This window comes from Chiroxiphia lanceolata, chromosome 2, assembly GCF_009829145.1.
Source record: "Chiroxiphia lanceolata isolate bChiLan1 chromosome 2, bChiLan1.pri, whole genome shotgun sequence".
Classification (NCBI taxonomy): domain Eukaryota; kingdom Metazoa; phylum Chordata; class Aves; order Passeriformes; family Pipridae; genus Chiroxiphia; species Chiroxiphia lanceolata.
Window position 1 is genome coordinate 96474162 of NC_045638.1, and position 27749 is coordinate 96501910.

Consider the following 27749-nt stretch of genomic DNA (forward strand, 5'->3'; position numbering starts at 1 on the left):
GTTCCCAGTGAGCATTTGGTTATGTGAACAGAAGAGCAGTGTGCTGGCTAGCAGCATTGGTCCTATCTGCCCGTGGGAGGTAGCAGTAACTACTACACCCTCTGAGTCAGTGCCTTGAGGCCTTGTATTCTGCAGGAGGATGTAGAACTCTGTCTGGGACTGTTTGGAGTGTAAAAATGTGCTTGGAGCCTCCTGGCTCCTTCCATGCAGCCTTGGGACAGGCAGGCAAGTCCTTAGAGGTTGTTTTATGAAGACCTAACCTGTTCAAACACAAAGCATTGCAGTTACAGCAAAGGCCATTTCGAACTGCAGAACTTGAAACAGCGGTACATACTATTCCGATGTGATTTCAGAAACCCAGGTAGTAATGAGGAGTGCAACCTGTGACAGGACTCTGCTTAATAGATAGGTAGTTTAATAAGCCAGAAGGGCTGCCCTCCATAATTCTTCTTCTAACAACGTCCAACTTCCTTTTGTCTTCACAGTTCCACCAAAGATCTCCAATATCTCCTCAGACATCACCGTGAATGAGGGCAGCAACGTGACTCTGGTTTGCCTGGCAAATGGGCGTCCTGAACCTGTCATCACCTGGAGGCACCTCACCCCAACAGGTAAGAGATCCAACTGGACTTGACTGTGCTGATGATTTGTGAACTGTTCAGTAGTTTCCTTCTCTTCCAGCATCAAAAGAAAACTTCAGTAGCAATACAGGCAGCTGTAGAAAAGTGGCAAGAATCTTAAATGCACTTCATAACTTGTTTTGAGGTGTGATTTCCCAGGCACAATAAACAGGTTTTCCAAGTGAACAAATGAAATTACTTCAGTAGATGCTCTACAGAACCGGACCCGTAATTCTGTTTAGCTTTGGTCTTCATTGAGTTGTCCCAGTCTCTACCGCTGGTAATGCACAGCACAGTGGTGGAGACAAAATGCTCCTGGTGCCAGACCGAGGGGAAAGGATTTTTGTTGAGATACTACATAAAAGAGTTTGCTTCCTACTGATTTGCCTTAAAAGAGAGAGACAAACAGTGGCACAGATGATTTCATATTACGCTCCACTTTGGCAGACAGTTGTCTTGTGTCTTGTGAGGTGAGTAAAGAAGGCATTTGATCTTCAAGGTGAGTGAAGAGCAGGATGGAGACAGAATAAAGGAGAACTCACCATCTTTGTTCTGCTATCTAACTGTGCCTTCCATGCTCAAGGAAGTAACAAGCTTGGAAGGAGAATATCCTTTCAGTAGTCAGACTCTGTGGGGTTAGCAGCTTGGGTTGCAAGGAAACTTCACCCCCTGAAGATTTATCAGTAGGATGAGAACAAGAGGTGGGTTTCTCTTCCTCCGTTTCATGTACTTTGAGGAGAGAACTCTTTAGCTGATTTCTTTTGCTGTCAGATATTCTTTCATCTGAAATGCATGGGGAAAGCATTGATTAGCTCCATGTGAATGGTATCCTGTGATACTCCCATATACTGTAAAGGGTTAAAGAGGATTTGAGGTAGGCAGAGTACAAACATTCTGCATGTGCTACAGATAGTCAAGTATCTACTGCAGTTCAACAGCCAGAAAAGAGGAGAGTGTTGCAGAAAGAAGGTCTGAGAGAGAAAGGTAGAATGACACGTTGGAAGAGAGCTTAATCCTAGGGCTGCATCCAGAACCCCTTGGATTTGGAACTTGTGGTTCAGGTTGGGGTTACTCAGATTTCCTGTCTTGTCCCTTCAGCTAACCCAAAGTCCTTCTGAAGTTTCATGCATATGAAAGGCAGATATGCAGTTTGTATTTCTGGCCCATTTCTTGCAATGTCAAAAGAAGGAAGATGGGGAAAGAATGCCAGGAAGAGGTGGAAGGAGCAGAGCTGATGAGAGGAACAGTACTCCTCTGTGTTCCATCACTACCTGACTTTCCTCTTCTGCTTTTTTCAGCGTTAAGCATGATGGTGCCATTTGCATTTATAGGAAAATGGATCCTATTTTTTTCACCTTTAAATATGTATATGGAACCTTCTACCTCTGTTATTTCTGTTCCTAAGTTTTATTTCTGATCAAATCTTCCATCTTACTGCTGCATCAGTCTTTCAGTTCTCTATCTCTTTCTTGTAATGAAGTAGATATTCCCTAGCTATTCTCTGAGCACAGCCTAATATTGTCTGAGTTAAGGGTGTTCCAAGGATGCTAGCTTAAATCTTCGTGAAAACTAAGACCTGGTACACATGAGATACATTGTTCAAAGCAGTAAGAAGATTCTTGTCCTGACTCATCACTTTGGCTGTTGGTTCTTTGTGTTTTTTTTTTCAATTGTACCACCTACTCCATTATATCAGATACAGACTTCTTTTCTCCTTTTTATAAAAGTCTCCTCAGAACAAATCTTCATTTTGGCTATCCTGTCTGGTGAGCAACAGAACTGGAGAACCCCATCCCCACTTTAACTCCAGAGTCAGATTGCCTGGATTTGTTGTTCAGTTTTCCAGCATGTCCCTTCACATTTTTTCTCCCATACTGTGTGTTTCAGAGCTTCCCTCAGCACCATCTCACTGACTTCCTTCCAACCTCTCCTCGATCTTCCTCCCTACAGTGAAGCCTGCCCAAGCACCCCCTTTGTAATGAACTAGGGGTTACAGTGAAGGGCAGGCAGTCCTCAGTTTGCCACCTCACTGTCTCACTGATTGTTGTTCTCTCTCTTTTTCCCCACCTGAACCCATGTGCTATCTTTTACAGATACAGAGGAACTGCTTTCAGGCAGACATCAGGTCTTTGAGTAGCATGTAGCCCAGTGAGACACTTGTCCCAAAACAGGAGAGTGAAGGCCTTCTTTAAAGTGTTTTCCTTGAGGTTGACAATTAATATAAATTCCATATCTATTCCAGAGCTGCTGCAGTTGGAAACGCATCTTATCTTGGAATCTCCCTTTTCCAAAACTGCAAGGCATTTTGGCTCCGTTGATGCAAGTTTTGAAGACATCTGCTATGCATCAAAGAGCTATTTTAGTTCATTGTAAAGGTTTTTTAAAATATATCTCTCTCTGATTTTTTTCATGGCTAAACTTGTGACTGCAGAACTGAAAGATAGAGTGTTATTGAGCTTGTGTGGGAGATTTTGAATGGACAGGTAGTGAAATTAAACCCATACTGGGGGGCGGGAGGGCCAAATTACTTTCTCACTGTGCACTCTCCTCAAGGAGTTCATTAGCGACTTTGTCCACTGTTTCTTTCATTCATTGACTTAGTCAATAGTATTTGTTGGCTAATTACCCGAGTTAGGACCACAGAAATGATTTATTTCTTGTTGGCTGTGAAGTGGAAGATACAAATGCAAAGGGAAAGCAGTGCTGCTACTTATGCAGAGAAGGCAGGAATGCATGTTCATTTAAATTCTGTGATCATAGCCTACTCATCTGCCTATCTGGGAAGTTAAAAAAAAATTATTTATAAAATGCTATGTCCCTTCCTTTGCTGGTCCTTCAGTGAACAGTTGAACCAGGCATTTTTCTCACATCAATTATAAGTCCCCAAGCCCTGAAGCAGCCCCAGAAAAAAACCCTAAGCCTGTGAGATAGTTAAAGTGTGACTGTAGCACTGACACCTTAGGAGGAAGGCAGGTAAAGGGAAAAAAACCTTAATAAGTCCAATGGCAAATGACAATACAGATCAGCTTTAATTTGCTGAAAGCAGGAATGACATTCTTTGGAATGATGCAAGTCCTTGCTCTCCTCTTCCATTCCTCTTCAGATGATTGACTGATTGCATTTTGGCAGAGCAGGTGGAGAGAGTCACCCAGACCCTTTTCTTTCTTATTTGACAAGCTACTGTTCTGTAGGACATTGGCAATCTGGTCTAAATAGTTGTGGATAATTTAATAGACATTGCCTGGGAGTACACACAGCTTCATTAGTAACCACAGTGGTAGTGGATCAAAGGTTGGACTTGATGATCTCGGAGGTCCTTTCCAGCCTGGCTGATTCTATGATTCGATGATTCTATGATTAGCTCTTCAGCTCCAGACAGCAGAGCACTTTTCTGGGATTGCTGACCTGCAGCTTCCAGCAGGTCAACACATCCCTCCCTGCTCATAGTCTGATCCCTTTCCTGTGATTCAGGACATAGGTGCAGGCTTGTTAAGCCCGCAGTGCCCTGTGACTTTTGCGGTCCCTGTTTGTGATGGTAATCCATGGCAAAGATTGTAGCAGCACTCTGAACTGGATTTGTCAGGAAACTGGGATTTGTTCAGTTAGAGTGGGGATGAGTATTGATGGTGTCCTTTACAAACTGTATGAGTTAGCAGTTGTCAGCATTAGAAATTCTTCACTAGGGAATATGCTGTAGTCTCTCATCTCTTGAAAGGGATAAAACCCAGACTCTTTGTACAAATAGTGGGTGGTACCCTATTGTTTCAGTCTCCTTAATATTAAATCATAACCTGCCTGATCCATGGTTCACAAAGGCATAGATTATATTTTCCTCACAGAATACAATAACCTCGAATATCCAGTAGCTGCACCACAGTCTGGACAAGGTCCAAGCACAGGACCATGTATCATTTATCACACTGACATGGTGTGTGCAGGCTACCCCAGGCAGCCTACCCATCTATGGCTAGGTATGTTAGCAGGTGCTCTGTTTTCTTTGTACCATGCACAAAGATAAAAACTAACACAGCCAAGAAAAAGATCTAGTAAGGTAGATTAGACATGGTAGCCAGTGCCTGCTTTTGAGCTCATCTTAGTTTTACTTCATGTCTTTATTGACTTATTTTTATTCAGGATAATGTGACTTCTCCCTACCCATAAGATGCTGAGATCACAGTCCAGAGGCTTTATAATTTATCACTGCTCATCCCTCTGTCTTATTTAGAGCCATGCTAGATGCCTGGTTGACTGAAAAAAGAGCTTCCTGGGGAAAGTAAAGATTCATGTATGTTCATGTTCTTATCAATAAACTCCCTCTCAACGGAAGCCCTAAAGAGTGGCCTCTTGGGAATCGACTTAGCAGCAATATGAACGTGGAGAGTTGTTGCAAGGTCTTTACATTACCAGGGATCTCACTGCCAATCCTTTTGCTGTGTATGGGCAGACAAATGTAGAAGAAAAAGCGAAAGGCAGCTCCTGTCCTGAAGAGCTTGTACTCAAGCTCACAGGAGTAGACCCATTCACGTTTCTGCTCTTCTACCACAAAGCATGTGGTTGAAACCTTCCTGAGGGCCTTGCTCATGGGTGCTGTGCCAAGTGCCATGGTGTTGGTAACCATGTAGATGACGACCTGACAGGCAGTGGCAGGGAGACAAAGCTATATTGATCAAAGTTGAACAATTGAGGCTTTTACTGATTGGGCTCAACCAGCTGAGGAGCAAGCAATTCCATTTTCCTAGAGAATGTGAAACCTGTATAAAACCACTAGGTACCTCATTCTTGATCCAACTTCCGTGGCTTCAGCCTGTCAAGGCTGCTTGATGGAGAAGAGAACAGTCTGGATTCTCCCAAATTCCACCTGACAGTCTAAAGATACCCACTTTGGCTCAGAAAAAGGAGCTTAGTTATTACAGTGGTAATCACAGCATAAGAAGAACCAGTCTAGAGCAAAGCAGATAAGTATTGATTGCAACACCCAAGTTTCATGTCACAGCATAAAATGAAGGAGATGGGAAGGCTTGTCAAATATGCCACTCTGATTCTCCCTAGAGGGTGCTAGAAATTCTCATTGAGCCTTAGAGAATTTACCATAGCCTGGGAAGTTTAGAAGGGATAGAGAATACGGAAATGTGCCTGCATGCTCTGTGTAATTGAGATGGTATATGTATAATATGTTTATAAACAGCTGTAGAACTCATCGCCATGGAAAGTTATTTAAAGATGAAAACTTGGCAAGACTCAAACAGCTTATGTATTCCTGAGGATAATGTGAACAAATCTGGATATTCTTGTTATTCACAATAAAAATATTGAAAAGGATGTTAAACTTCATGCTTTGGGGCTCAGAGATCAGGATAAGACCTAAAGTGAAAGAGACAGATTATCTCACACCCCCGTTCACTTGTGTATCTTCCTTCAGTGCATGCCAGTCTCCTTGTAGAGCTGAATACTGAGCGCTGAAGGAAGCAGAGACAGAGAGCTTTCTGAAAGTATGAGATTTAAGAAGGCCATATCATTCACATTGGGCAACTTTGATCATTATGTCCTGTGTTTGCTTGCTTCTCATTGCTGTCTAAGTCCAAAGCCTTGATACTTCGCTTTGAAGTAGCACAGGAAAAGCCAGTTTATGACCATAGAAAGTAACAAACAGAAAACCCTCAGCCAGAGTCACCACAAGTCAACCCTGTGGGTAATAGGTAGTGATGAGTGGGAAGTGGATTTTCTGGTTATCTAAACTGTTTGGATTTTTCTCACTTCTCTGCTGCATTTCTAAAAACCTCAGTAAAACAGTTGTGGAGAGAAGTGTTGTTTTGAGAGGCTAAGGGTGAGGTTTTTTGTTTGCATTTGGTGGGGGTTTTGTGGAGTTATTGTGCCACCTCTTCTCATGTCACAACCTTCTCCCCATGTAACTGTCTCTGCGTCATCGGGAAGTTTAAGATTAGAAGGTATTTGTTTGACCCTGCATTTTAGAATGTTGGGTGGGCAACTGATGATTTTTTAACCAGGTCTCCTTTTCCTCCTTTTTTTTCTTGCATCTTCAAAATACTCTCTGGTAAAAATGTGGTCTCATCTTCCACAGAGACCTTTCATTTTGCCTCTTAAACACTCCTAGTTTGTTTTAGCACACTTTCTGAGATGTCTTTTTCTCTCTTGATCTAGTCTTCATCTTATCCAACATAAAAAAAAAGAGGATGCTGGCTCACAAAGAGCCTGGGAAACAAGCCAAACTTTCAACTTTTTCAGGTCTTCTCCAGAAGGCATCCAAAGTTGTTTCAACCTCTATTTGCTTCCCACTTACACTTGCTCCACATTTCTTATATTTTTAGAAGTCTGCTTTTCTTAGTGCCCACAATCCAGATCTCCCCACCTCCTTCCTCACCTGTAACAAACTTAGGTTGAGAAGGTGCTCTCTCATTTTGCTTTCTTCCTTCTACACCCAGAGACACATACACTGCATAGAGATCACTCCTGTTGTAGTAATGCCCCATTTGGTTACTGTGGTCTGTGATGCTGTTTCAGTACAATCACTGTTGATGCATGAAACATACATTTTTTTAACAGCTTTGATTTCTCTCTCCTGTCCCAGGTCATAGAGGGAGAGCAAAGCCTCATGATTATTTTGGTGTTTCTGGGGAACAAGCAATTACAGCTGCTGTGTAGAGGAAATTTACTCTGCTGCTTTCAGCAGTGGTTGGAGGGGAACATGTGGAGTGCTTGGCTGCTCCACCTCTGGCAAGATTTTCTGTGCTGTTGCTGGCAAGATGTGGCAGTTGTGTACCCAGTTAGTGGCCTTCCTGCCACATAATAATGTTGCTCTTTACAGCAAGTTGGAGTCTGGGTAGAGTTACTTCCTTTTTTTCCTTCTCCCAGATGGATACCAATTCTAGTCAGTCATGCTGGTAAAGTCTTTTCCATGGCATTTTAACGGCTGAGCTGGATGGTGTCCATATGAAAACTTTCCTTCACCTACAGAAAAGCAGAATTTTTTCAGCTCATTGCATGCTGTAATACTGCTGTCTGTGCAGTGCTGTACAGTCTGCCCTCAAGATTAGTGCTGTATCTCTGCCTTGAAGGTTAGTGCTTCTCAATGGGCTGTTTAGTAAGGTCATTCAGGAATAGCTAGCTACTTTCCCTCCCCTACCTCCATCAGCCAGTCTTGACGGATCCCAGAGGGCTAGATGAGGGAGTGAAAACTGAGTACCCCAGAACATGAGAATTCAAAATCTTCCATAATTAGTGATGACAGAAAAAGGACGTGCCATACACTGCCACAAGTCAGATCTCAGCAGCAGGTTACTGAACCTTACCAATTCTCTGTCTTTCCCGCCATCACAAACTCAGTATCAGTACTTTTTTGTCCTGATTAGAATAAAAAGAGGAGAGATCTGCTAGGCCTGCCATTCTTAGCATTGTAGATGCAGTCTACCTTGTCCTCCTTCTCTGCCAGCCTTTCTTGTGTTCCAGACATGCCATTGAGCACTCTTGTATCCTACCTATATAGTCAACTATAGCAAAACAGATTGTTATTGAGTGCAAGACACTGATGGGATGTGTGTGTGTTACTGTGTCTCCCTCTAGTGATTTGAACTCATGAGTCTGCTGTGGGTCCTTCGTGCTTGGAGCTGCTCATTTGGTGATAGAGCTTCTCTGGGTTCACAGGGGTAAAGGGCAAATATTTTAGGACTGGGTCCCATTCACTCTGCCATCTGGAGGTCGTATTCCCCACTGACAACTCCATATTTGAAGCTGTAGTTTGCACCTGAAAATTTAAATGTGCTTGTAAAGATGCAGAGAGGTTGAGTGTGAATTAAAGAGAGAAAAATTTCATAGCATGTTAAATTGAATACTTTCAATTCAAACGTCCTTAAGAAAGTAGCCTTAAGAAGAAAATGGGGAGGCTGCATTTTTTTCCCCTTATGGCTGTAATCTATAAGTAGTTTTACTTTAGGCAAGCATATTTCTCACTTTCTCTTCACAGTAGGAGAGAGACAAACTAATAAAAGGAGAAAGTTAAAGTAGTAGCTTATAGCTGGTCCTTGCTTTTTTTTTTTTTTTTTTTTTTTAATTTAAAGAAGGAGACTTCACCATTTTGTTATTATGCTGTTATGTGACTACAACTGCTCTCAATGGCTTCACTGACTTCAGTGTCTGGTATATTCTGTACTAGAGCCAGACCTACTGTCTTCTCTCTTCTAAGGACCCCAGTGAGCATGGAGGACAGCATGTTCTGCAGCACATGGGTCCTGCCAGGACACTGATGTCTAGAGGGAGTTTCCTGTATAGCCCCAAAAGCTTCACCTCTTCACCACCAAAGCATCTCTTGCATAATTATCTAGCTGTCTCTTGCCTCTGCTTCCACCCCCATGCCAATCCCACTGATGAAGCTGCTTGGCTTCTATATTTCAGCTCTAGTGATAGCTGGAAAATAGTGAGAGAGAGAACAGAGGAGTGTAGGGAAAAGCAGGATTACTTGCAAGAATCTCCTGTATACAGAGATAGACCTAGGGCAAAGAAAAAGCCAGCTTTAGGGGCAAGACATCCTGAACCTGCTTGCCATTAAAACTACAGCAAGGTCAGAGGTCACTCAGCCTCCACATGTGGAGCTTTTCTCCCAGGTCTGAATACAGCTGTAGTGAAAATGGGAGTCTCCCAGCTGAATGCAGTGAGCTATTTTGGTAACATAAGGCTGCGATAGGCCCTGGTGAACACTTGTGTTCTGTTGCTTCCTCCTTTCTGAGCACTTCAGAAATGTGTCTTCAGAACATCCCCCCTTTCCTGTCTGAAGAAAAACATGAGAGACCAAAAACATGATTCGGGGATTTTATTTTTTGGGGTGGAGGTGCACGTTCAAAAGCTTTGTTCTTATTTCTTTCTTATGATTCTCATTTTCTTTCTTATTTCTTCTTCGGATACTCTTTCTTTCTGAACAGCACCTGAAAAATATGACTCTTCTCATGTACTCTGCATTCTTTCATGCACTGGCTGAACAAATCATCCTTTCTCATAAACTCACAGTGAGTGCCCACCGCAGTGTTACTGCGGCACGGGAGCAAAGCAGGGGGGGCTGGGAGGGATTGGTGAGTCCCAATCCAGGAAAGCAAGAGCTGCTCTCTGATGCAGCCTTTGAATTTCACACCCAGTTTGGAGTGACTTGAGCCGTTGTAAAGATAAGCATATCCTGCCAAAGGATCAGCACAAACTGCAAGCAAGAAAAGTGTAATGGAGGTATTGATGGCCTGGGAAAGGCATTGATCATGAGAGATTTCAGTTGTTGTATCGACTGAGGGCTGTGGCAGATTGGAAGGGTCATGGAGTGAGGACAGGGCTGTATCTATGGCACACTTTAGAGCATACTCAAAGAGCCCATACCCTGTTCCATCTTGCGTCCCAGGAAAGGCACCAGTGGGAGATGAGATGGCTGCAGTCTGGGGTAGGCAGAGGGAAGAGCGATGCGGCCTCCCAGGGGTTTCTTAGGCTCCTCATAAGAGTGCCTGTGGGTCACTGCCCTGTCGTACGTGCCTGGCTGAGAACTGCTGGCAGGATCATCTAATTACAAGCACTGTAATGGTCGCCATATGTCATTACCACCATCCTTACCTGCTGTGCAGCCTGTACATTTGTAAAAGCTGCCTGAGTATGCAGGTGCACACTGCTGTATGCATTATTTGTGAGCATTTTACTGTGCGCTCCTTTGTATGTTGCCCAAGCTGGTGTCTGTCCATCCATTTTACTGCGCAAAATGTGCAGCATTTTGATGTTTACCAGCCTTATCCACCAACCTCAAAGGCTTGCATTTTCCACCTTAAAGGTAGAATTGTGAAACATAACAGTAAGCATGAAAAATGAGAGCAGAGTACCTGCCATCCTTTGGCTGTGTGGCATGGTTCTGTCCAAAGCCTGCCTGTACCTAAAGTATAGCTGCGTGACAGGGACGGAGAATTAGTATTTTTGAAGTCAGTCATGCTAGGAGACAAAACTTCAGAAGTTCCCTGAGCTGCAGAAGATCAGGTCAGACTCCAAACTCTGTAACTCCAGCCTCTCATGCTCACTTGTATCTATTGCATTTATCTCTGCTGTACTTGGGTATCTTCCAAGCAAATAAATAATTGGTTCCTGCTTCTGTCTTCCCTTCTGCCCAAGGGACCTAAAGTTAATTTGTGCTGACTGTTAGGCTTTGGGTATGTGGTGGGTTGACCTTGGCTGGATGCCAGATGTCCACCAAGACGCTCCATCACTCACCTCCTCAGCAGAATGGGGGGAGAAAATAAGATGGAAAAAGCTTGTGAGTCAAGATAAATGCAGTTTAATAAAGCAAAAGCAAAGGCCACTCACAGAAGCAAAGGAAAACAAAATATTTATTTTCACTCTCTGCTTGCCACCAACAGGCGATGTTCAGCCTCTTCCCAGGAAGCAGAGCTGTAGCACACGTATTGGTTTTTCCAGAAGACAAACATCATAATAATGAATGCCTCTACCCATTTCTCTTAGCTTTTATTGCTGAGCAAATGCCATATGGTATGGAATATTCCTTTGGTCAGTTTGGCTCAGTTGTCCTGGCTGTGTCCCCTTCCAAGATCTCACTTACCCTTAGTATACTGGTGAGGAGGAAATGTTGGCGAGACAGCCTTGATGCTGTGCCAGTGCTCCTCACCAGTAGCCAAAACGCTGGTGTGTGTTATCCACACCTTTCTAGCTCCTAATGCAAAGCACAGTGCTGTGAGATCTGCTGTGGGGAAAATGAACTCCATTTCAGGCAGACCCGGTACAGGGGAGAGGCTGCTATTTTAGAAGGAAATCAGGCCATATATACGTAGATGTTCCTTGCACTGTGAAATTCTAAGCGCCCCATTTTCTGTGGGGAGAACTACAACCATTTGACTTCTGTGAGGAGGATTCCTTGTAGCTCTTGGGAGCTTTCCAAGGGGCAACACAGAGAAGCTAATGTTCCCTAGATACTCCTTCTGCAAGCTCCATCTTGGATGCCTGGAGCTTCATTTCACTTGAGTGAAATGCAGACCTCTGGAGAGCCGATTCACTCCATGCAAGGAATGGGTCTTGGAGTTCATGCCCAAAGCAGAGGTTTTAAGGGAGTTGGGGACAAAGAAAAGTCACATTTGCCATGCAGCATCTCCTGTATGAGACCCAGAGAAGATGAGGGAAGGAGACTGTTAACTTGAACAGACAGAATTAATTAGAGGAGTAAAATAATAGATTAATGAGCAGCCAGTGTCAGGGGAACTTATTAATTATCAGTAGAGGATTTCCTTCAATATGCACTCTGGCCGAGGGCATGCAAGATAGCAACCAAAACTCAAGCCCCATTTAAGGAAGCTACTAAGGAATTAGCAGCACTGGATATCTAGAGAACGATAGCAGGAGTTGACTTAAATGCTTCCTTTGAATCTCATGTTCTGTGTGGTTCAGGTAATGGCTGGGGATGAGGGGGATCTGGGAAACACTAGATTGTATCTAACCAGTGTTAATAATGGCTCAATAAAAATGCTCTGATAAGAACACATTAAAGTTGCACAGTTAAGCACTCACAAGCCAGGTAAGGTGAGATTTCAGGTTACAAATGCAACCTTAACTCTTCTCCTGCTGAGGGTACCTTAGCAGGCAGCCTCTAATTAAGGGGCATTGGTCTATTGCCCAACTAATATGTCATAAGATCAGTTAAAGCTCTCTTCAGCTTTGGACAGGTGCACACAGTGTCTTGCAGTACTGTGGTTTTGTCTGTGTGTGCCTGGTGAAACAGACTCCATTTGAATTATGGCATTGAGAATACTGCATTTATTGTACTGGAACAAAGCATGGTGGTTTAGAACATGAGGTCCATTTAGACTGTTAAGATACATAGCAACCCACCACCACTCTCAGGTCACCATCTGAAATGTCAGAAAGCAGTAGTTGTGGAAGATGTTGACATTTGGGGCAAGTTGTGTTGAAAACGGGGTTTTCCTTCCTAGGGACTGATTTCTACTCCTTTAGCTCAACATATTGTACTTTTTATGTAGTTGCCTTACTGAAGCATTCAGACTGTTCACAGAGTGAGATGGTACCCTGTCCCACAAAATAATGCTTTTTTTCTATCACTTAGGAGGTAACTGTTCATATATTAATGTATTTTCCATTTACCACTCCTACATTTATAACTCTGAGTCTCTCTGCATGTACAGTGGCTGTGATATAATGGGAAAAAGAGAAAATGTAAAGGGCAAATTTCTTCTTGGGGAACACTGCAGAAGGGAATGGATTCAATGGTTTTAAACCAGACATCATAGATCTGACATCCTTCCTTAACATTGATGCTGAGTCGTTAGCCTGCCTACTGAACACAAAGTTCTTTGAGGGGTAGTGAACCTTTCTGCTGTGTAAGTCCTTGAGTAAAAACCTCTGTCCTTCCCTGCATACCCTGCAGTAGTCTGAGATTTCTCAGAAGCCACTGTCCATGTGTCTGTCAAACACAATCTGCAGCACCTCCTGCTGCCCCACTGCTCATCCTTGCAGCTACACAGGGAGGCCTGCTTTGGTCGCATTCAAAGCAAATATTCAGCACTGTTCTACCATGACCGTTGTCAAATCTGTTGGGCATCATGTGAGCTGGGGTGCAGACTTGCATATGAGTTCGAGAGTACCTAAAGCAGTTCAGATGCCCTGAGCTTTATTTTTTGCATTTTGGATCACTGTCTGAAGAACAGATGGAGTAACAGGAATGGCAAAGGCAAGGGCAGCAGTTTTAGCAGCAGCCAGAGATCTGTAGATATTTTTAAAGGTTTCCAAATGTGTATTCATCTGTCCTCAGCAAGAAACAATTGCGTAGTGAGAGCTGTCCCTTAGAGGCAGGTGCAGGCTGGTCTGAGTGGAGCAGAAACTCATCAAGGGGGCTACATATGAAAAGGAAAGGTCACATAAGCCCAGGTGGCCCTGCAGGAGACAGACAGGGTGGCCACAGTGGGAACAGATCTTATGTGCAAGGTACGAGAGAACAACTATGAGGAGGAAAGGCAGAGAATTTCATAGAAAGCCCCCAGCACAAGGAAACATGCTGATTAATTTCCACAGACCTGCACAGATCTGAAGCGAGATAAAAATTTCCTCACTCAGAGACTTTGGGGATCACTGAGCAGAGTTTGTTTAAAAGAAATGAGCTTCATCTGAGAGGTTTAGCAACTTGTGCTAATGAGAGTCTGTCTGTCAAACTTAAGTGGCATCAAGTGGCCCAGAACAAGGGCTCTTGGGCGTTAAATGGTTCCTACCAAATACCAAGCCCATTACCATGATTGGCTGTTGTAGCCCTCTAAACGGCAAAAGTGATTAAATTGGTCGTTATGAAACGCTAAAGATGCATAATTATGAAAAATAAGGTTTGAGTAAGAGGAGAGTTCATCTCTCTGGATGCTTTGTATCTCAAGAAGGAATCAATGTAGAAATGTTTTAAAAGCATCCAAGGGTTCCCTCCTGTCTGGTTTTCTCCTGACAGTCTGGGAATCATGAATGTGTTTGGAAGTGAAAGTGTTTCTCCAGTCTCTAGGCTGATATAAGAACTGGAGACTGAATGTCCCAAAGTCCCCCTCTGCATAAGATTGTATTTCATTGTCCAGTCTCCCTCCTGTTTGCTAAGGTGAGGTCCAGTGCATGACTTTCCTTGATCACCCTGGCTCATCAGGCACTCTTGCCTTTTCTGGGAGGGAGGGATTTATCTCCTCAGGCAGTGCTGCAGACGTGACACAGGCATGTTTTCTTCTTCTAGGATATCCTCAGGTGTTCCAGTGGGCTCTTCTCCATGCCATGGAGAGAGGCTTTCTGGGAGGCAATTTAACAAAGGTTTATTGCAAAAATCAAGTGTTAGGCTTTTGGTCACTGTGTACAAGAGGACAGGGAACAGTGAGTATCCATGGAACTCTATGCAAGTGAGCGAGGAGGTTGAATAAAGAGTTGCAGAGCCATTACACATTGTTGAGCATAGGGTGTTGTAGTTGTGTTGGGGGAAAGGGTTGTGAAAAACAGGAAGTCTTTTGCTTTCATAGCAGCTCACTTTCCTATTGTTGGACAACTCTAAGGGTGAGACCAGTGTTTTGCACACTTCCTGCTCTCTCAGATCTGCCTCCCAGCTGAGCCAGTACCTCTCACTGTTGCTTTGGAGCACCTCTCAAATGTTTTTATCCCATTAAAAGCCTGGAATAGCAACAGGCATAGAGCAGAATATAAGCATAAAGTTTCTCTGGCACAACTCAGTCAACTCAGATTTCCTAAAGCTTTAATGTTCCTAGTTTGCACAGACCTTCAGCAGAAATAGATTATTTATTCATTTTACTCTCCTTTTAGTTATCTCACTCTTTGGTGCTACCCCAGTCCTAGAAGAGTTTTACAGCCTCCTTAGAAAGAGTAATAGTGGTGGTGAGTTATTTCAGCCTCTGGGGCCCTTTGCTCTCCTTGGGTTGCTGCACTTCTCTCTAGGAGAGCACTAACTGAGCCACTGAGCCAAGTCCTTGTTTCTCTTGTCAAAACTAAGTGGTCACTAGGGATATGCTGGTATTTACATTCTGTTACTCCTGCATGAGATGTGTAATGTGCTAGCAGATCCTATCCGAAACTCTGCTGACCATTCCTCTCCCTTATCTGTCTGTCTGCTCACCTTCCTTCCTTGTGTGACAGCTGATGTTGAATATCTTTCGGGAACTTGATTTGTTTGTAGATCAAATGCCTTTAAGAAATGATCAGACATTGCTTGGTATCAGAGTATGTCATTTAAGGCAGTAGTCACTTTTAAGAAAATACTCTGTGTGTATGTCAGTCATGGCATTACGCATATCCCAGAAGACAAGTAGTGTCATCTGCATATTTATGCGAGACTGTGTGAGCCATCTAGTCAGCTGATTTGCCATATGAAGTTGTCTTTTCCCCAGCACGCCTGTGGCTGTTGGAGTCAAAATAAAATGTACCATGTCTTAAATGGAAAGCTGACTATCTCTGCCTTTTGAAGGGGCTGAACTCTTCACAAAGATAAAGTTATAACATACCTCTTGGCACCTACCTGTGTCTCCAAACCTAAGGCAAACTTGATCTGTCTGAAAATCTACTTGTGTTAATTTAAACAGAGTTAGATGCATCCTGAAAAGTTTCAGACCACTCTTGAGGTGCTGATCAGAGGACAGCCTGCAAAAACGATTTGATTTCAATCCTTAGATGTTTTTCTAACTTTTTTTCACAGTTTCTGGTAATTTACATGTAGTTGTTGGCTTAAATCCTCAGCTGTACTGGAAATGATTATTCTCTGTAAGGGTGAATATTTTCACAAATTCTGGTCATGGGAATGCAGAAGTATTTCATTGTTGCAGCTCTCTTCCAGAAAATACTGTGACCACTGTGAGGTTCTTTGCCCACACATTAGCTTGTAGGCATTTAAAAAAATGTCAGCATTTAAATTCTCCTGAAATTATGAATAAATTTGTCTAAGACCTCCCATATTATTGACCTAGCTTGTGCTAAAATATAAAAGGGTTGTGGTGGCCATTGTCTGTGGACTTGACACTACAGGTGTTTTTACTGGGACCCAGATCACTTGAGGATTAAGCTTTCTCACTGGAAACACTTCTTAGCAGAAAAAAAATTAGCCCAGATGCCTTGAAGGCCTTAATTTGTGTTCAGGGAACAGTTTTTCAGGAAAGTATGTACTACAGAGCTTGTAGGAGAGAATTAGTCAAAAACTGATCTGAGTTTCACATGTGGAACCTTTTCTCAGCAATCTTTACCACAGAATATAATTTGGCCTATAAGCCCCAGGATTAAGCATGTTAATGAGTTGCTCTTGTGATGGATTACTTGTATGAAAAAGTATGTGTGTGGGAAACTCAGTTATATAACCAAAGTGATTTTCATATAATTTGGAAAGGCCTCAAGACCTCCTCAAAGTTTATAGCCTTCGTGGCCAGCATATCAGTGTCTGGAAATTGTACGGGGAATTGTACCTAGTCAGGGAGGTTGCATGTTTCCATCCTAAAAATGAATATACTGTTGGCAAACATTGCCCTGTGACTGTGGTCTTACTGACATTTGTTGTTGTCTTGCTGGTCTCTGTCACATCACTCCATGGGGCCAATTCTTTTATTTAATCTAGTGGTTATACAATGTCAGTAAATCTAGGAGAGAATGTTGCAAATTCCTATTTCCCCCTCTCAAACCCTAGACTGGAAATTCAGTTTTAAGGTTGTAAATAGAATCCACTTGGACTTGTCTTCTCATTGCTATGGCAAATGGTGTGCATTGTCTTTATGATGCTGCAAATAGCTTCACAAGGACACAGCTTTGTTCAGGAGAGTTGGTCAGAACAGATTTTCTGAAAGTGATTTTAAATATAAAAATACTGTCAAAATACAAATTTGCAGCTTGTTAGCCTGCAAACCTAAAGACTCTCTATTAGCTATTGTTTAGTAGACATCATCCTAGTAGAGGTATACCAAAGATATCCCTCTGTTAGTTGATTATTCCTTTTCTGACCATTTGTAATGCAGGCTCTTTTCTCCCCAGAATTCCCCATGTTAGGAAAGGAAAATGGAGCGAGGTACTCTTGTCAATAGCTCTTCTGTCAAAGCCTGCCTAATTTATATGCAGGCAATAACTAAATGATGCCTGTGGGGAAAGGCAGCAGAGACAGGGCTGGTTGAGCAGTTTTAAGCAGTCCTTTCCCATATGCATTTTTCAGTGTTCTGAAGGCCATTTTAAAAGGTAACTTTGCTTTAAATTCCTGGACTTGCAAGTGTGTGAAGGAACGGGATTATTAAAGCCATGCAGCCCCCTTAAGTATCTGAAAGACAGTGCAGCTTGTGCTGAGGAGTTGCACAAGAAGATAAGAACATTTGCTGCCTCAAGATGTTGTTCCCTAGATGGGTCTGGCAGTCTCCAAAGTGTTTGTCCTATAAATGTGGTTCCTGGGACAAGAGTGTTGCCGGAGTCCCTCCTCGTGCCAGGAGCTGGAAGTTTGGGGGCTATGAAAGTGGAGGAGCGATAGTTGTCAAAGAGCTTGGAGCAGATGCCCGTGGAGGGAAGAAGGCTGCCCTATGTGATGCCTGTCTCAGGCAGGAATCCAGCACACTGACGTTTTCACAATTGGCATCCTCGAGGACACTAAGAATGAGGCTCCCTCTTCTTCTGCTTCTTTAGGTCATTAAATAAGCACTGCTCTGGGACTTGTCTCTTCTCCTTATATCAACATCAGAAACCAATATGCATAGCCTCTTACATCCTTTCCCCCCACTCAGTGCTGGCAGCTGTTCTCCCACCCCCTTCCTGCACTTGAGATACCTACCAGAGTAATGGGATCCTCCTGCAAGCTCTTTAATTGAAAGGAATTTCTGTCTGGCCTGAAGATGTCAGGAGGCTGACGGAGACGTGTTTCTATAAAATGAGGCTTGATCTACAGTGCAACAGTCAGTGTCTGGATCACTGAGAATCCTTCACACTCGCTGGCTGCATCCAGCCTTTTGAAGGGGGGCATTAATTAAGGTGCGTCTGTCAGGGTGTGGGTTCTGGAGACCCCTCTGGCTCAGTTGCCAGCTCTCCCCCTGCAGTGTCAGCCTGCGAGGTGCCATTGCTTTCTTTCCACTTGGCGCTTCCCCTTGCCCGCTGTGCCACTTCCATTTCTGATTCCCATCAATTTGAAACAGAGCCCTGCTGACCCTGCTGACCGCTGCTCATACATCTCCCGGCATGGTTAATAATAATGGCCTCTGTGGGAAATGATGGGCTGAGACAGAGAAAGGACATAATGATGCTCTGGCTGGGGTAGGCAGAAAGAGGAAAGTGAAGTGACAAGCAGCTAAACAGCAAGAGAGGGGTGTGATGATAAAAACAAACAAATCTGCAAATGCCTAAAAATCCACAGCAATGGCATCCCTGAAACAAATGGGGAGAGACAAGCTTGAGTCCCTGAGGGAGGGAAGAGGGAAAAAGAGGGAGAGAGAGGAAAGCGACCAGAGAATCGGCCAATAATTGAAATGGCATCAGGGAAGAAAAGAACTGGAAAGCACAGACAGGCTTGGAACTGGCAGGTGGCAAAGAAAGAGGGTGAAAGACAGAGAGAGAGAGCATGGAGGAAGGAAGATGCAGACATAGAAAGCAAAAGGGAAAAATAGAGAAGGTGGCCATGGGGACCTAACCAAAGAAAATGGGCACAGAATGGGAAGTGGGGAAGCAAGGAGGCGAAGAGATCCATGCCTTGGCAGAGGAGGAAAAGCGGAGGGGAACTGAACCAAGGTAGAGGAAGGAGAGAAAACAATGTATTTGGGCTTTAGAAGGGGGACGAAAGAACAAAGAAGTGGGAGAAAGTTAAAGAAGAGCAAATTGAAGACCCCCAGGCCTATGCCATTAAAGTTCACCAAAGGCATAAAGAACCGGGTTTGAAAACCTGATGGTACCTGCTTCTCCAGAGCTTCACCAGTCCCCATCAGCTGCTTGGGATCCCAGTGTAAATTCCAGGGAAGTGCATGTCATTTTTGGATAATCAGTTTGACTTGATGGAAAAGCTTTGAGCCCTGCGTTGCAGCCCTATCGCCCACAGCACGCAGCAGGCAGGTTTGTTGTGGGTTTCATCTCCATAGCAATATAATGACCCCAGCACGGAAAGCAGCAGACACCTCTTGGCTGGGCAGATCAGTCACTCCCCTGCTCCATGTTTGCTGGGTAATTGTCCCTGGTGCCTGATGCTATGCTGGAAGGTTGTTTCCTTCTGTTGGTAAAGCAGATCAATGCTGACATCATGCACTGTCAGAGATTTTTCTCTCAGTGCAAACAGTTGCGGCTGCCCCTGGCTCTCATCAATAACCAATTATGTGATCATCTGTGTTTCCTGGCTCATGATTTTTTACCCCCACACAGAGGAAATCAGAGAAGATGGTTAAATTTCCTCTCCATAATTTCTGTCCCTCAGCTGTAGCTGCGATGAAGCTGAGTGGCAGTTGCTGGAACAGGACTGCTTTTGCTGTGCCGAGGGGAGGTTAGCCAAAGCACAGGGGTGAAGTGTGGCCTGTCCAGGCAGAAGTGTGTGGGCAGATCTTTGGCAGGGTTCATCACTCTTCTTAGCTGCTCCCATGCTCAGTAATTGAGGACTGTTTTGCAAGCAATCCTCCATAGTCCTTCCCTGAAACACTGGCACTCGTGTCCTGGATTCTGTGCTCATAGCTGTCCCCGCCCTCCTGTGTAACACTGCATAAGCCAAGGATCTTTCTGTGCACCTTTTTTTTTTTTCCTGAAAGAATTGTCTCCACAACATCAACCATGGGAATTTTAGATTTGTTGTACTTCTAAGGCAGTTCTGGTCTTTTTGATGGAATGGAACAGATATGCATTTATGGTAAGCACATAAATGGATTAGGGTTGGGTTATAGGTGCAAATACATGTACAGATAGGAAGTTTGTTTACTTCAGATCTTCCATAGCATTTGTCAAATTGAGGCAAAAGAATAAGTCTGAAAAGCAACCACAAAAACATCACAAACAGAAAAAAGTATTTTTTAAAGATCTGCATCAGTATTCATGGAACTATTTTTTATTGCTACCCTTTTCCCTAGCTTTTTTTCCAACTCCTTGGAAACCACTCTTACTCCTCCCATCTTTGCCATTTCAGCTTCCACCTATCTCGTGCAGAATGCTCAAATAAGCTCTTGTTATTTTTTCTTCCCTGGAAAAGATGACACTCGTTAGTGTCTAATACAAGTGGTTGTGGCACAGAGAAAAAGAGGGACCTGGGTGAGCCTCCTGGCTGGCATTCAGATGCAGAGATTTGGTTTTCAAGTAGATAATGCTCTCTGAAAACAGGACTGCTAGAGTACATGGGACAATATTGACTGAAGCGCAAAACAATTCAGTGGGTGACCTTCATGGTCTTGCGTATGTAGCCAGTCAGGATGCCTGGTGTGTAAATGCCACCCACTCAGTATTCATTTCGTGTGACTCGTAACCAACCTGCACCAGGGAATGGATGAAAGGCAGCATTCAGGTATGTAATATGATTATCAGATGATATATCAGACTGTGATTCCACAAAGCCAAAGGGTCAACAAGACTGGAAAATGTGTTTTGCAGCTTCTGAGATGATAAATTTTTTTAAGATTACCGTGTACTCAATATAAAATGAATAAATAAATAACATCAAATGAATAGATGTTATGTAACGTGGTTCCCGCCTCTCCTTAGCTGACCAGCTGTCTCCCAGGGAAACTGCTGACTGTGTGGACACCACTGTACATATTTGGTCTGGTTTGTGTTTGCACATATGAAATGACAGAAAAGTTCTGGCCCCTTCACTGTTTGGGGTGGAGAAGAAGAGGGTGGTTCATTCCCACTGTTTTTCTTAGCCCTTTGAGATGGTGGTCTCTCTTACTGAGATGTCCTGTTGGCAGTCACCATGTCTGGACTCCCAGGGGTGGAGGCAAGGTCGTCAGTCTGTCTGTCAGTCCTGGCTCCTCTTACTAGCATGACTAGAGAAGGTTTTGTGCTGGGCATCTACATCCTTAGCAGCCCGACAAAGGTTTGAGTCAAACCTTTGCCTCACAGAGTAATGCACTTTTTCTCAGGAGTCAGCCTTTACTTGACCTTTTAGTGGTTGACCTGACTCCTTGCATTTGGGAGGATGAGAATGGACACTGTTATTAGGACTGGCTGAAGTTGTGCTGTTTAAAGTTTTAGCAAAACACACTCAACTGTTTTCTCCAGAGAGACTACAGCTGTGGTAATGTTATAAATCATTAACATCAACCTATAAAATAGGTTCCCCGGTGTTTGCACGGCTGCTGTTGATCTCTGATATGAGGAATAGCCTATGATACCGATTCCTGTCTCAAAGATCATTTGTGTGATCTCACCAGCACTATTGTTCAGGCTGCTCATAACAAACCACCAGGTTCAAAAAGATGGAGACAACTAGCACAGGCAGAGGGTTTCAGGTGTGTAAGTGGATACAGCTGTCCAAAAAAAGCTGGGAGCCATTATCACAAGGCACCCAGAATAGCTTGTGCTTTAGTCAGTGAGAGCAGCTTTTAAGACAGACACTTTCTTTTCTCACAGCTCAAAGAGTGAGTAACAAAAAGTAGTGAATCTCAGAGAGGAGGAATGACCTCTGAATTTTCTCAGAAAAAAAAAAATGAATCTCTTGAACTGAAGAAAAAAATGTAGCTGGGCTTTGTGAAGAAATATTCCTTATGCTGAGCAAAATTTTAAGGCCAGAAGGATCATCTAATTTGGTTTCGTTGTAGCACAGTCCAGAGAACCTGGCATGGCAATTTCTGCATTAAGTCCATAACATCCCTTGGAGCGACAGCCCATCTTTCACACGAGGGTGTAGGTGGCACCACTGTGGCCCTTCCCCATGGCCTGTGCATGCTCCGCCAGAGTGCCCAAGCACTATGTCCTCTCTCAAGAGACTCCACTAGACCTGGCATCCTGAGAGCATAGCCCCTTCTCCCCTGAACCAGGATTTCTTTACATGGAGAGCTTCACACAACCTGTGAGGTGTATGGAGGAAGCAGGGGAATGAAAGCTAATGAGGTAGAATCTAATCATAGCACTCCTTCATACTCACAAGCTGCTCAGATGAGGTTCTGGGGATGGGCTACCATTGGTCTTTCTTCCAACCTGGCTTGAACTGGTTCACCTTTCCCCCACTGAAATGCTCATGATTGGAGTGCCTTAAGTGAGAGAAGCAACAGCTTCACTGCACTTAGGACATCATTGTCCAGTTGAAGGATTGGGGAGGAGCCACTTCAGCTGAGGAAAGGATTTATATTCAGAGACTGCTAAAGTGCAGGCAGCTTCCTTTCTGTGGTCCCATAGGGGAGTGAAGCACCTTCTTGCATTTTGCCTGCTCAGGGAAACAGTTTGAATTTCAGAATGTGGGGACAAGGTAAGGAGAGGAGAAATGGGCAGGTAGTTCCTGGGAATGCACAGCTTTCTGTCCTGCTGCAAATGCTCCAGCATGGCAGCTGTTCTTTCTTACCGTTTCAGATGTAACTCCGGAGAGAGAGGACAAAGCCCTGCAAATAGGTGAGGACAGGAAATCCTAGCCCGGAAGGGTGTCCCATGTAGCCAACAGAAAACTTCATGTAATGTTTGCAAGTTACAGTGTCTGTTTTAAGTGAATACTAAATGGAGCTGGAAAGGGAACAATCTGACAGGAACATGTGGTTGTGTTTTGGGCTATTTCACTACATTAACGTGTGCCTTTTTTGAGAGTCTGACTTTATATCTTCATGTGTCTTAACTTTGGAGCTATGGGATCTGCTACAAAAAAATAAAATAGAAATTAGAAAAGAAAGTGCAGTTGGGTGTGTGCTGTGCCCTGAAGTGACAGTGATCAGACAGTGCACAGAAAAACAGAAAAAAATCAAGAATCTCTCCATCAAGAATGGGACAGATAGGTAGGCTTTGTATAAGTTGGGGAGAAATTTTATATGTTAGATCTTCTGAAGAAATGTTCCTTTGTGTGCAACTAGACTCAACTGATACCTGTTCCAACTTGCTTAAAGAAAAAGGACAACTAGAAGGTATTTAATACTGGAAAATCAAAGGTGGCTCTAGGTTGTCATTCTGGGCTTTATCTGTCAGAGCTGCCCATCTGTTTACCTTCTATGAACCATGGTTGTTTGCTTTTGTTATGGGATGGTAGAGAGCAAGGTGCATCCTCTCATATACATAAAGGGTGATAAATCTCCCTGTCTCACAATAACCTATAAAAGGCAACACCACTTTGAAATTGTAAAGTGTACTGACTTCTGAAAATCTCTACAAATTTTCTTCTGAATCTTTGGGATGATCTCCACTAGAAGGCAGAGAAAATTGCTTGGCTGGATTTCTGTGATCTCACTGGATAGAAGTTGCTATGTCATGGTTTACTGCTGATACTGCCTACCCATTTATTTGTCATCCAAGGATCTCAGTGGTGTTTACAACAGTGTGCTGTCTGGCTGTTAATCCATGAGACGAGGAGTCACCAGTTCTGATTCTGTTTCCAACCCTATCCAAATCTGGAGTGTCTATCCAACAAACCTCTTCCCCTGTTAGTGCCTCTGAAAGCAGTGTCTATGCTCTTGCATTTGTGTGGAGCCCACTGATCCCTCAGACAGGACATGTTTCTACTACCTAGCACAGCTGGTATGGAATAAGGATGAGTGGGAAGCTATGCTCTTTAGAAGTCCCACCTATTCTTCATAGTTAAATCCAACTGCCTTGGTAGCAGTATGAACTACAAAGAAGTGAGTGGAAGCTCGTGGCCATCCTTTGGAAACTGAGATGCTCCTACGGAGAAGCTCTCCTTGAAGCACATGAATAATCTCCCTGTAGCCAGCACAGAGGCACCCTTATGCTTACAGTTGTTCCCTGGGTTTGGGGAGTGCCCTGGACCACATGGGAGGGAGCATAGCTGGACTTTATGCAGGCAGTCTAAGCCTGATGGGACAAACAGTGAAGACACTGGAGCAAATGTATCTGGATAAGCCCAGTTGTAAACGGGCACATTTAATATATAAGCTCTGTTGGCTTAAGCAGATTCAAATCTTAGGGTTTATATTGTCATTTTTTCCACTGTGTGATAATGCAATTTAGTGGATAGACTTAATACAAATCTGTTAGCTAATTTGGAATTTTTAGGGGGATTGGTAAATTTGTGAATTAATGTATTTTGAAGACTCCAAGCTCATTAAGATTTGGGATTTAGGATAGGCTTGTCACATGTTAGGAAAATGATCTTGAAAGTCAGAAGTAGAAAAGGATGTTCAAGGAGAGATGCATGCTACCATACCAACAATGCAGAGAGCAGGTGTTGAATGTGTATATGCCCTGTCTCCCAGACCTTCTTCTGACTTTGAGGGAGATGTCTGAGTGGTAAGAAATATGATATATTATTACAGACTAATATTTGTAGAACTGAAATTTAAAATCTGTGTCCTACAAATAGTTTTCTGTAACTGAGTAGTGATGGAGAATGCTTGACAACTTGGATAGAACAAGGCAGCCAGTATTCCCACCTGAGGACTTTTTCCTTGCTGCATGGCTACAGATATTCCAGCAAGAGCATTTTGAACAGACTTACAAGAAGCCTTCAGACTCCTCAGGATCATCCTATAGGTGTCTGTCCCAAAAACCATGGGAGAAATTGCTGATTTTAAAAGATTCTCAGTGTTAGCAGAGTTACTGTGTGAGAATTAGATAAGTGAGTAATCAATCAAAAGCTAACCATGGCACCAGAAGCTGTTGAAAAGATAGGACAGCATTAGAAAGTACCTGTGGGTCTTTGAAGCAGGGCATTTCTTTCAAATGGTCACCTTCCCTTCAGGTACTAACAATAACTTTGTAAAGCTGTGGGTAGATGATAAATTCTGCCAACTGTCAGTACCATCCCTGGAAAACCTGTTTTTATTTAGGCAGGCCTCTGAAACCTAAAGATTCGGGGCAAATGTGGGTTTTAGAATTTGATATGGAACTTTACATTCAATAGACTACATTTTTCTAATCCCTTGGACTTCCACCACTGCCTCCCCAGGAAAGTGATCAGCATTTATTTGTTGAATGATTAGGTAATAATTGAAAGTGATTAATTGGAAAAGAGAGAATGGTGGCTTTGGAGAAGGAAATGCCTTTGGCAGGTAATGAGAAAAAAGCATAAAATCTTCAATCCAGAAATAATGGATTAGATACCCAGAGAAGCAGGAGAGTAACACTCACCTTGCCTTGAGAGAGAAAGCAAAATCACAAAAGGGACTTGTAGCAGGTTGCCATAAAACTGAACACAGAAATAGTGCTTGGTGGCAGATAAGTGGTGCTTACATCTATTTTGGGTTAAGAGACATAGTAGAGGTAATTTGTTGTGGGTTGTTTTTTGTTTATTTTTTTTAAGAGGATTAATTTCTTTTTTTAAAAGCCATTTCTGGTTTGCAAAATTAAAAATTGAGTAGATTCTTTGGTTTTATAATACCTTAAAAAGGAACTTTGAAGAATGTATTTTCCTATAAATCTTTTTTTTTCCTCTCATCATTGAATGTTGTAAAATGATAACGCCATATGTATTTTGTGTTCGTATATATTTACACTTTTCACTTTCTAATTTTTGGGAACATCTGAATTTCTGAATGAGCTAAAACTTGTCCATTTATTATACAATAACTCCAGAAGTTAAGAAAGCTAGAAAGCTATAACAAAAAAATTGAGTTATAGGAAAAAGCAAAGGTGAAAAAATAGATATGTATGGATTCAGCATCAAATAGAATGAGGAAATGGGCAAAGGGCAGGAGAGAAACACAAAACCGATATGTTTCCATTTTTTTTTAATGAGTATTTTTAAAAATACTTTTGAACTTGTAGCAAAGTTTTCTGCTGAAATAGTTTTCTTTTTGGAAAAAAAGATCATATGAATAGTACATCAGCTGTGGAAAATCAGGTTTTTCAGGAGTACCCTTCAGCTGGAGTATTTCGTCTGGCTGGAGAAGAGGACAACAAGGGCAATCGAGAAGTGTTGTGTGGCCTTCCTATCTGAGAGGGTGCAGTAATTCTGGGAACAAAATAGCTTTAAAAATGTTAAAGGACAGAAACAGGCATTATGGTTTACTTCTACATGTTCCTTGTTCCGAATACATATCTAAGCCCTTCCAGTGTGCATTCAGCTGTGACACGTTCTCTATGCAAAGGTACATGGTATTGAACTAGGTAACAAACCTTATTGTACCTGTGCAAATGTTGAAAATGAAGAGAAAGTAGAGTCTGGAAAAAGAGTACATCAATACAGACATAGCCCTCCTGACTAGGGAAACCCATACCTCAGCAGCAAACTGGGTTTATTGCTAGCCAAAAAAGTATATTTAGAGAAAGATTGCAGCAATGGCAGAAAAAATCATTTTAGCAGGGCATGGTGGGGCGTGGAATAGGAAGCTGAGAATCCTGATGTCTGCTTTTGCATCTGGCATGGAGTACATGACCCCATATAAACAGCACCCTTTCTTTGTGCCTCAGTTTCCTCAACCATAAAAAGGTATTAGTTCATCTTTAGAGCACTTTGGGCTGCGTGTCTGATAAGTCCTGTGCAAGAGCTATCCAAGAATTATTTATCCTAAATGATAGCACCTCATGTTCGCTTTGCACTTTCCTCTATTACCAGCCCTTTCTTCACTCGTAGTTTTCCTTATTTATGTCTTTGCCTCCCCATTACCTTTGTGTTAAAGCTCGCATCTGCATTGATTTTACATCACTGCACTGTACTGCAGCCATTACAAGTTTACATTTCTGAGAGATCCTTCTGAATCTTTAACCCATTGCTCCAGAGCCCTGACCACAGGATTTCTATCATCAAGTAACCCCAAGTGTGCTTATTGTGATGGGGTGTTAACTGACTGGTTACTACCAAGGGAAAGGGCCAAATACAGTGGTGATAACTGTGTTCCTGCAGCTTCTAAGTCACTCCTTCCTGGTGCATATAAGATTTTTCAAAGCAGGACACTGTCAGTATTAAAATAAAGCATTGTACTAACTTGGGAAGGTTGAATGGTGTTTCGTGTTGTGAGGAGACTTCTACCTGTTGGGACATATGAGTCTTTTAAAAAATGAGCTCCCTTGCTCCATTCCTCTGGCTTTGTGTTCTTAAATCACCATATGTGCAGCACACTGGCTTTGTGTGCGCTATGGCAGCAGCATTTGCCATTCAGTGTGGAGAGAGCCAAGCATGACAGCCCTGGAGGAGAGGATTTCTTATTTGCTTTCTGCTCTCATGAACATGGGTGCCCAGCACACCCCCAAGCCCACATCAGCTGTCCTGGTAGTTGGACAGAATATAGTTTTTAATTTTTATTTGTTTTGCATCCATTCCTCATCTGCAAAACGTTATAAAAGCACCTCCCTACTTTATTGTGAAACAAAGTTTGGTATAGATAGTGAGTATGTTTCTACACATCAGGAGAAGAAGTACTGAGGTATATGAGACTAGTCAATAAGACACTGAAAATGTTTACTCATGTGCCTAAGGAAGGGTTTACCTCTTAGTTTTTTCAAAGGGTGAGCTTGCTGTTGCAGTTCATTTAGGAGGGGTAATTAGAACCTCATAAAAATTTTATATCAGATCTTTCCCACAGTCTATCATAACTCGTGAAAGTCTTC

The 27749-nt window shown here is 42.9% G+C and overlaps 1 protein-coding gene across 9 annotated transcripts in view; it reads left to right on the forward strand.

Moving 5' to 3' along the window:
* Window positions 1-27749, forward strand: part of LSAMP (limbic system associated membrane protein) — a 1004346-nt gene that overhangs the window by 889461 nt on the left and 87136 nt on the right. For all 9 annotated transcript variants that reach the window (XM_032681167.1, XM_032681163.1, XM_032681168.1 and 6 more), the window contains one exon: window positions 486-611. In XM_032681167.1, coding sequence (XP_032537058.1) covers window positions 486-611 — 126 coding nt within the window. The remainder of the gene's footprint in view (window positions 1-485; window positions 612-27749) is intronic.